Genomic DNA, 11,206 nt, shown 5'->3' with positions numbered 1-11,206 from the left:
AAAGAAAGTGGTATTATTTCAAAATGTTTCAAAATTCTAGTTTTCAACAAAATATCAAAATTATAGTTTTGGATAAAATGTCAACTTTTACATTTCTTTCCTTGAACATATTGAAAAGAGCAAGATGTTTGAAAAACGCAATCAATTATTGTAGTCGGAGGCGGAGGAATTGCCTTGACATCGAAAAGTGACCGGAAACCGGGCAAAAAAAAATTAAAATTATTGTATAGGCAGTGTTTGAATCATGTTTTTGATGATGGAAATGGATCGGCACCATCAAAAACCTCTTGGGCACCTAAAATTTTGAAGTTTAACAACTGTAACTTGGATTTACAAAAATCCCCGTCGTATTTTTCAAAATATAACCAGAATGTCCGTGACTTTCAAGGCAAAAAAATAGTATCGTTAGACTACGGCTCAATTTTTTGTCCTCATCCAAGACAAAATTTATTAACACTTTGTGACATACTCGTTCATCATTTACTTATTTTATCACAATCCTACCTATATATTGTTAATTCCTTTTTCATTTGTCATGGACAATTCTATTTTAAATGTCATCAATTTTGCACAATTACATGATCCCCATCCCAACCTTCCCATAAAATTAATGGAGTGGTTATATCTTAAAACACAAAATCCCTCTCTCCGTGTACTCTAGATCCCTTTGTGATGTCCTATCAAAAAAAGTTTGGGGAAAGGTCATATCAATTTATTATTAAACACTAGACTTAGGGAAATTTGTTTCGTGCAATGTTACAAATTACTCTATATGTTGAGCACATTGGATAAAAAATTTATTGAAGGAATGTACTTTTATTTTAAAAATTAGATCTTCAAGGTCATCCATACCCCATTCCATTATTAATGGAACAACATTAAAATTCTCCCACTATTAATGGAACAACACTAAAATTCTTAGTTTCTTATTCCTTGCTCAATTCCTAGATATGTTGAGCCCATTGTCTACAAAATTTATTAGAAAAATGTATTTTTATTTAAAAATTAAAGCTTCTTCTACTAACTTGACTTACAGATCGCTGCGGCCCTGACCTAGCCGGCGCTGCGCAACTGTTGGCCGCCGTCGGCCCCTGGCTGCTGCAGAGGGCCTGCTCCCTCCCGCTCTTCCGCAGATCTGTGCCCCAGAGGCTGCTGCGACCCCGCATTCAGATTGAGGAGCTCTTTAACGGAGAATATGGACTCCAATGGGGGCGCTTCCCCCCCTGCGGAGGTCCTAGCATTCAAAGCAATGATTGAAGCCTGTTTGAAGAGAGCCCCATCGGTGGCCCAGAAAAAATTCATCAAGAGGATGGATAAGATCCCTACAGTCGCCCTTTCAGAGGAAGAGACGTGTAAAGCAGCACTAAATCTGGCAGAGAGAGGTCTTATTGGACAGTTCACAGGCCTCTGGCCTTCACCAAAGTCAGTAGAAGATTGGGCTCAGAGAAACTGGAGCCCCCTGATCAAGGAGGGTGTGAAAAGCTACTTCGTCGGGAAAGGATACTTCGTCTTTGTGTTCGATAATCTGGAAGACCGAAGCCTAATATTTAGAAATGGGCCATATTTTATGGGACCGCAAGGCCTGTACCTGAATAAATGGTCCCCTAACTTCGATCCATCCCAGGATGTCCCCTCAGCAGTTCCAGTATGGGTGAGACTTCCCCACTTGCCTCTCCACTGCTGGAACCAAAAATCCCTTGAAAACATTGGCAATGCTTTGGGTAAATACATTGACAGAGCTGTAAGAAAAGATCAGTATTCATGTGCTCGAATATGTGTTGAAGTCGATCTGGAGGAGGGGCTACCGGAAGCAATCAAACTTACAGTAGCAGGCTGGGAGCACATTCAAGAACTGGACTATGAACAGCTTCCGTTCAAATGTAGACACTGCCACGAACATGGACACTTCGCGAAGCACTGTAAGAAGAAGACAGAAGAGCAAACAGACAAACAAAAAGAGGAACAATGGACTCTAGTTCAGAAAACAACAAATCCAAAAAAAGGCCCTAGCAAAGGAAGGACAATAGGGACGACAAGCAGCTCAAAACCCATCAAGGAAGAGGAAGCAGGGATACCAAGCAGCTCCAAAATCATCCAAGAAGAGGAAGCAAACGTACAAGGGACATCAAGCGCACAGATCAACCCAACAGATCTGGAGCAAGAAGACCTGGTGCATGTAGAAAGCCCCCCTCCAAGCAAAGAAAGTGAGAAAGAAAAGCAGGACGAAGCTATTCAGGGCAGTTCGCCCAACCCTTCATGCGCAGATATAACAAGGAAAAAAGTAATGGAAAGTCCAGAAACATCAGAAGATGAAGCCTACGAGCGTCCTACCAAAAGAACTGGCAGGAAATCCCGGAAAGAAAAGAGAGAAGAAGAGGCCGAGAGACTTAAAACCCAAGGGAGCCAAGCAACCATAGAAATGTCCATAGGGCGGAACAATAGGCCGAGACCTCCCAAGGGAGGTCCCACCCCCTCAATAGGTAAATAATGAAATTTGTCTCTTGGAACTGTAGAGGGTTGGGGAGCCCTGCAAAACTAGAAGCAGTAAAGGACCTTCTTAAAGCTGAGCCCACAGACATACTCATGCTCCAAGAGACCAAAATTGAAGGGCATTCCCTTCTAGAAACCAGTAGACTGAAATGGAACAAAAATACAGGCAAGGCAGTAAGCGCAAGGGGAACCTCCGGAGGACTGGCCACTCTTTGGTCAGATAGCACATTTCAGCTCAATAAATACCATGAAACTCAGCACTGGATCTACACAGATTTGACGCACAAAGTAAGTAAGTTGAATGTTTCTCTCTTCAATTTATATGTTCCGGTAAATTATGCAGAAAAAAGAGAATGCTGGTATTCTTTAACAACTTACCTAGAACAGCAGTCCCCAAACAATATTATCATTGCGGGAGACCTAAATATAGTTCTGAAGCCTAAGGAGAAGAGGGGAGGCTCCAGTACAAGAGATCCCATGCTGGCCACAGTGGAGGAGATCGTGCAGAACTGGGATCTCTTAGACTTCCCTCCTGTACATGGGCTCTATACATGGACGAATAATCGGGTCGGATCCGATCAAATCTCTGCCCGGCTGGACAGATTTATGATCCAAAGCGGACTCTTGATGAACAAAAAGATCGCCAGCTCCAAAATTTTGCCCAAATTGACCTCGGACCATAAGCCAATACAGCTGCTGTTAGAGAATGAGGAAGATTTGGGACCCATTCCCTTCCGATTCAGCCCTCTGTGGATTGAGAAGCCGGGTTTTTTCGATACAGTGAAAGATGCATGGGACAAGGACATTATAGGCTCCCCCAGCTACATATGGGAGCAGAAGATGAAGGCAACAAAACAGGCGTTGAAGGAGTGGATTAAAAAGCCTGCACCCAATCCAACCAACCAAAGGAAAGAAGCAACTCAGAGGCTCCACACAATGCAAATGGAAATGGAGAATAAAGATATAACAGCTGAACTCCTGGAGGAGGAAGTCAAAACTCAACGCTCTACCTATCAAGCCTTCCGAGTGGAGGAAGAGTATTGGAGATTAAAGTCTAGGAGCTTATGGCTAAAAGCAGGGGACCGGAACACGTCTTATTTTCACAAACAATACAGAGCTAGACTATCTCGGAACCATATAGCTAAAATTAAAACCATGGAGGGACAGGTCTGCAAAGGGTTTGACCAGGTGAAAGTCGCAGCTGAGGCACATTTTAGGAATTTATATAATACTGGAACTCAAGCTGAAGAGGGGGAAATCAATGACTTTCTCTCTAATATTTCCCAGCTTGTCAATGATGAAGAAAATACAGTCCTATGCAGACCTATTACAACCGAGGAGGTCATCCAAGTGATCTGGTCAATGGAAGCCGATAAGGCCCCAGGGCCTGATGGATTCTCTATCCATTTTTATCAATCTTGTTGGGAAGTTATCAAAAATGATCTCCTCAAAATGATCAAAGGATTTATGATAAAAGCTAAAATAGGAGGAGGTATCAAATCCACCTTCCTAGCTTTAATCCCAAAGGAAACCAATCCAGAAACCTTTGCAAGATTTAGGCCAATATCGTTGTGTAATGCTTCTTACAAAATCATAGCCAAGCTCCTAGCAAATCGACTCAAGCCTTTACTAAAAAAACTGATCTCCAGCAACCAAGGCGGATTTGTGGAAGGCAGATATATTATGGACAATGTCATTCAGGTTCAGGAAACTATTCACTCAAGCAAACAACGGGGCGAGAAAGGTATGTTGATCAAACTCGATATGGCAAATGCATTCGATAGAGTAAATCGTTTGTTTCTTTGTAAAGTCCTGCTCTCTTTTGGCTTCTCTCAGCACTTTGTCCAGCTTATCAAAGCATGCATAGAAACCCCGTGGATTGCCCCTCTTGTCAATGGACGTCCCACCAACTTCTTCCAAGCTCAAAGGGGCATTAGGCAAGGTTTCCCTCTCTCCCCCTTCCTGTATATTCTTATGGCAGACTCTCTAAGCAGGAAGTTAGCAGTTGAAAAATCCACTGGCTCCCTACCGGGTCTCAAACCTTCCGAGGCATCAACATCCTTAAATCATGCTCTATTCGCGGATGATTCTCTGCTCCTCGGAGGTGTTTCCACCAGAATAGCGAAAGCATTTGATAATGTACTGAAAAGTTACTGCAGGGTTTCTGGAGCTCTTATCAATGAGAGCAAAAGTGAAATATACAGCTGGAACGCGGAACAGCAAGAGATCTCCACCATTTCGAGGATACTCGGGTTCAAAGGCCAGGCCAAGTGGGATAGTTTCAGATATCTTGGCCTTCCCATTTCCTCTGGAGCAAACAAGAGATGTTTTTGGACTCATATAATCAGCAAAATTAAATCCAAAATCACAAACTGGGGCGGTTATTGGTTAACAAAAGGAGGCAAATCCATTCTTATAAAAACGCAGTTGTCAGCTCTTCCCATATATCAATCAGCATTTCTCCTCGCCCCCAAATTTGTCACTGACCAGATATCTACCCTGATCAGGAACTTCCTATGGCAAGGTGGGAAAGGAAATGAAAGAAAGTTGCACTTAGTTAAATGGGAAATGGTCAAGAGGCCAATAGATGAGGGTGGTCTTCAAATAAGGGACCCCTCCTTCATCAACAAATCGCTGGGCGGCAAACTACTGTGGAAAATTATAAGTGAACCCTCACATCCTGTTAGCATAATACTACAGTCTAAATACTCAGACAAAGAGGCGATAAGGAAAATGCAAATACAATCCACAGTGGCCAGCACACAGGTGTGGAGGCTATGCTGCAAGAGTAGCGAATTCTTCAAAAACCACATGTATAGAATACCCGGAAACGGTAAGTCCACACAGCTATGGAAGGATCGAATTATGGGGAAAGATCCGCTGGCGGAAAGAGAGGATATTGCAGAGCTAAGAAATTGGCTGGAAAGAGCAGGAGTCAACAGAGTATATGATCTGGCAAGTTGGGATGAACGTGGAGAATGGCTAAAATGGGACTTCCATGGAGTCCCTGAGCGCCTAAAGGAGCAACAGAATCAGCTTGAGAACCTGTTAGAAGACGCCACCCCAGACAGCAGATTCAAAAAGGATCGATGGGGTTGGGGAAAATCTGGAAAATACACCTCAGCAGAGGGATATAAGTCTCTTCAGGGAAAAAGGAACAGCCAACATACTCCAGCCTTTTGGAAGCAGATTTGGGAGCCATTAGCGCTACCAAAAATAAATTTTTTCTTCTGGACCTTGGTACACAACAAGTTAATGACAGGGGACAATCTGATAAAAAGAAAGTATGAAGGGCCCTATAGATGCGCTCTCTGTAGATGTCAGTCAGAAACTGCACAGCATTTGTTTCTTGAATGCGCCTTTGCCAAGAAGGTGTGGGGACTCCTTCTCGACGAGTTCCAGATCATTCTCCCTCAGCAAACCTCAGTCCCTGAGCTATTCGCAACTTGGTGCGCTAGCTACCCCAAAGGTATCTTCCCCAAATCATTTTGGCGCAGGATATGGATAGCGTTGCCAAAATTTGTTTGCTGGCAACTGTGGTTAACCAGAAATCAGCAGATCTTTAAAGAAACGCAGTACTCCCCGCATTAGGTTGCAGCAAAGGCAAAGGCCCTTCTGTTGGAAGCGGCTCAGCAACAATACAACAAAGAAGACCCCCTTCTAAGGCCAGAAGAAAAAAGGTGGCTTGCTATAGATCCGCTGCCCCGAAATTATAGAACCTCACCACTGAAAGAAAACCTGGAATGGAGAAAAAGAGACACTGATGACATCTTTCAAAGTTGGTGGAGGGCGCAAAATGTAACTACCATATTCTTCGACGGAGCGTCTAAAGGGAATCCTGGAGCAGCAGGTGCAGGCGGGATTATTTACTTCGTGGAAGGACTTCCCACTGTTTCCTTTGCATGGGGTCTTGGAGAGAAAACAAACAACCAAGCAGAGATTTTGGGGCTGCTAAAGGCATGTCACATTGCAAGAGAGAAAAGTGTCAAAGATATTCAAGTCTTCGGAGACTCAGAAATTTTAATAAAAAAACTAATCAGAGAGGAATACTTTAACAATGTAGGGCTCAACAAAATATTGGACAGACTGAAGACGGTTCTACAGAGTTTTGACTCATGCAAATTTTACCATATACTCAGAAACTCCAACAAGGAAGCAGATTGTATGGCGAACTTGGGCAGCACCCTCTATAAAGGAATCTTAAATGTAAATGGGGAAACTCTATATCATCACTTGTGATCAGCTCCTTTCTAAAGGAAGCAAAAGCAGGTCTTCAATCATGTAAGCAGGGCTGCCTAGGCAAAGTCCCTATCTATTTCTAACATATCAATAAAATATATAACCGTTTCAGTTAAAAAAAAATAAAAAAAATTAAAGCTTCTTGTCCATACATATCACATATGCCAATGGAAGAAGATCAAAATTCTTTGTTTGTGTAATCCCTACTCAATTCTTAAAACTTATTTAATTAGAATCTACTAATTTTCTTAAATTTTAAATCTTGTTATGACCTCATCTTCTAGAACACTTGTTTAGAAAACTGTAATGCATGACAAAATGACCATTTTTATTTTCAATGAGTTTATAAAGATCGCATCTATGATCCCCTCCAAATTCCTCTTCTTTAATTTTTCTTAAGTTAATACTTTGTTCATTAATAAACACTACATAAACAATTATTCATTAGGATTTTTCATATTCCAAAGATAACACTACAACCGTCAAAGTTCATTCCTTCCTTCTTTTATTCTTAAATTTTTTTATCAAATCCTAGGGATGTGAACCCTTAAAGGAGGAAAAGACCACTTTGGTTCACCTTGGTTTTCCTCCATTCAAACATGACTCCTATATAAACATGATCAAAAACCATTTTATGAAATCACTTCATTTTCTATTAAGATTATCTCGTCTATCATAAGCCATCCCTACATCCACATTTAAGTTGTAAGAGGATTTAAAATGTGGGAAAGCATGCAAAAGCCTATGTCCCTTAGCTATTGAATTATTTTTTGTGCAATTAGGTCATGTCTTTCACTCCCAACCAATGCATCCTCCCCCATATGAATGAAAATCGCCACACCCACCTTTTAAATTAGTGCATACCTTCCCTTCCCCCCAAGTCAAATGAAAATCCTTCACAATACTCTTCCACATCACTAAAATATCATGCCTAGATTTCTCACTAGCCCTTATCAAATATTTCATACAATACACATAAATATATTTCTAAATGATTAGTTGACACCACAATTCTTCACCTAGAAGAGGCCTCCAAGGACTCTTTGCTACCAAATATTTTGAGAAAAGTAAATTTTTCCCAAGGCACCATCTTCCCAACAACTTTCGTATAACTAACTTCTCTCATTTTACCCATGAAGTCACCACTTCTGGTTTAATCCTTCCCTATAGCTTATCCTTTTAACCTTTTCAATAATCCCTTTTAGATTGAACTATTTAATGGATTTATTTATGTCACCCAAATTGGCCACTAAATGATAGATATAAGCTCATGATATTTGATAAATCCTAAATATTGTGATAGGTAACTTTGTCACATTGATAGCGAGTTATTATTAAGGAATTTTATTGTTATTTGGCAAGTGTTTGATAGAATACACTCAAATTTCCTTGTATTTGTTGAAACTTTTTTGTTTGCTAAGTTGTGTGAGTCCTATGATGATTGCACACTTTATCTTTGACTCAAGAAACTGTGACTCAAAACCATCGAGGGATCACACATGGCTTCGGCCACATTAGCCCTTAACATAACTCGAATTTTTCTCATGGAGTTTCAAACCCGTGGCCTTCACATCATAGAGTCCCTTAATAGTGCACCCCATCAACATATATTCTAAAACCCGAGGGCTTGTATATTTTGAAACTTGATAAATGAAAATTTGTTTAAGTTTTGATTTGGAACGTTCCAAGTGTAATTTTAAGTATTTTGGTATATTTAGAATTATGGAATTATTGAAGTCGTAATTTTAAATTAAATTAAAAAAAATTAAGTTTACTTTGATCAAACTATTAAGAAAAAATCACTTGAATAATCACTGAGATCATAGCCTTATATACTATGCTCACTTTGAAATGTTTATAGTTATGTGTTATTAGGAAAAAATTAATTTACTTTACATAAAAATGGGGATCTTATTGGACAAATATAACATATACTTTTATAGCACCATTTACCTCTTGGTAGATTTGATGCTCTGGTTATGGCTTAAGGCAACCCTTCCTTTCGAGACATGGTCCAAATTCTAAAAAAATAGTGTTTTAAATCCCATACACTATTTTTCCCTATACAAAAAGTGTGTACATGCGGGTCCGTCTATACCATGGAAAATTTTAGGGGCTAATGTTCGCCCAGTGGGCTAATTTTCCATGTTTTTTCCACAAAAAAGATTCGCCAATTTCCAATTTTATAAAAGACGATTCGCCCAAATTTTAGAATATAAAATTATTTTACCTTAAAAATCGCCAACATTATATAGAGACTATATATAAAATAATTATAAATTTGAATAATTTTACAAATATATCAATAAACATTTATAATTTGCATATTAGGGATTAGTGAGATTCGCCAATGTTTTAAACTTCAAGAAAATTTTCCATCCTTAAAATTTTCCTTGGTCTATACATATGTATTAAAATACCAAAAATATATAATCTCCTTAAACGCACACAGACTTTATGGGTTTTACCTATTAATCCCCCACTATAGCCTGTGGTCCAACTGTTTCCCAACTAAAAAAACTATTTTGGAGAAGTATAACTAAACCTCCATGGGAAGTTCTAAAGGGTGAGAGATAATATATTGATATTATAGTTGATTACATCCCTCATAAAGTCTGAAGAAATCCTTGTGCCTCCTGCACTCCAAAGTTATAGGAAACCTTTGTTTCCTTCTTTGAGGTGTCCAACATCTTTGTATGACATTGATCCAGGTGGATGTTGGTGGCCACCCACCTATCCCATTTGGACCCCCATAACTGTCTCTTTCAGTTTTTCTGTTTCCTTAATTATAGCATAGTTTACTATTTTTAGCAGTTTTTCGAGTCCTAAACTTCTGGAGCCGTTTTGAGGCCCTAAACGATGCTTTTTGGGAAATCCACCGCCAGTGATTTTTCTGTCTAAAAATCATCTTTTTTTTCGTAGTCCTCGGAGAGATCTGTCCAACGGGCTATCATGCGCGTCAAACGGAGATAGTACAACCCGTTCACGACCCCGGGAAGTTGATGTACCAACTTACGCAAAAACGGGTCCCACAATTTGGGGTTTCATCTTCTAGGGTTAGGTTTTGGAATGTGAAGGGTTTTCTATTGTTTCTCAACAATAAATAGGCCCTCGAGCCTCATTGTGACACAATTTTTGGAGAACAGTTCAGAGGCATGTAGCCACACATCTCTTCTTAGAGATAAGCTACCATCGGAATAGCTGGTTTATTTCGATTTATGGTTGTAAGCATATTTCAGTATTTTCCATTAATGAAATGAAATATTATTTCCGCTGCATCTTTGTGTGTATGGTTATCTCGATAATTTATTGCATTCCTGTTTAAATCCGGATCAGACATCCTGGTGTACCTTTACGGAGGAGGACTGTTGAGGCCTGCACATGATAGATCCGGAGGACGGTTCCGCTTGGAGCTAGAGGAAGACTCGGGTTGTAGTTTTCCACAGTTCATTTAGCTTACATCAATAAAGGAATGTTGTTCTGTTCTTGATATTTATTGTGTTTATGCATTAGTCTATGTTATGTTTTACATATGAAATCTTATGTTAATGCTCATTTTCTCACATTCTTATATGATTTAACACCTATATCATGAACATGATTTCTATTACTGCTGTTGTGTATGCTTTGCTTGGATAAGTTACAGGTTCTAAAGGCAATGGAAGGAGCAAAGGTTTTGGACCTTGCGGGATCGACCTCGAACGTAGGACCTCCGCGTAATACCTATTCTTCCTACTTCAGTAGTTTAAGCATTTAGATTGCTTGTCTGCGTGTTTCTTTATGTTGTATGCCCTCCACTCTATTGGGGTTTCTAACTCAAGACCCTAGGATCAGGGAAAATTTTAAGAACCCCCCCTAAATTTACATGTATAATAAATGGGTGAATCTCCATGGTATATAGGAAAAATGGAAGGCGATTTTATTAACAATATGATATGTATATATAATTTTTTGGCGAATCTTTCACCAGGAATGGCGAATATTTAATCAATTATAAAATCTTGTGTTTATTGAATACACAAATGAAATCATTTCATTTCTTTAAAATATATTTTGAAATCAAAATTACCGAAATTACATATCGATAACCTAGTGGGTGTAGGATAAAATTCACCCGTTCCATTCACAGAAAGCATGAGAAAAAACCTAATACTATATATAAAACCAAGAAGAATTCAAATTCATCACTTTTAGGGACCTCGTAACCACCCTGCAAATACACAAGTATGTTCCCATTTGCAATTAGAAAAATTACCCAAATTACAATCTGTTTACTCCAACATATGTTGGAAAGTTATAGAAGGATGATTAGTGCAATCAATCCATTCCTTTTAGCCCTGGATTTGTTTTAGTTTAAAACAGAAGTATACAAATATACTTGTCCAATGTCTATGCTTTAACCATTCACCTTAAGATGTTTTTACAATATAATTTCTAAGTCTATTTAATATCTTCATTATCATAAAAACCAACCTAT

At 39.3% G+C, this 11,206-nt stretch overlaps 1 protein-coding gene across 1 annotated transcript; it reads left to right on the top strand.

Annotated features, from left to right (window-relative positions):
• Positions 1-1,195: 1,195 nt before the first annotated feature.
• Positions 1,196-6,729, top strand: LOC149197328 (uncharacterized). Its single transcript, XM_089408657.1, has 3 exons — positions 1,196-2,421; positions 2,514-5,862; positions 6,082-6,729. The coding sequence occupies exons 1-3, from the start codon at positions 1,196-1,198 to the stop codon at positions 6,727-6,729; spliced, it is 5,223 nt and encodes a 1,740-aa protein (XP_089264783.1).
• Positions 6,730-11,206: the final 4,477 nt, after the last annotated feature.

Source organism: Pinus tabuliformis, chromosome 2_2 (genome assembly GCF_031772625.1).
Source record: "Pinus tabuliformis cultivar Carrire ecotype Pingquan chromosome 2_2, CPIR1, whole genome shotgun sequence".
NCBI lineage: Eukaryota > Viridiplantae > Streptophyta > Pinopsida > Pinales > Pinaceae > Pinus > Pinus tabuliformis.
Note: the sequence above shows the minus strand (reverse complement) of the source record. Positions and strands in the feature narration are given on the sequence as shown.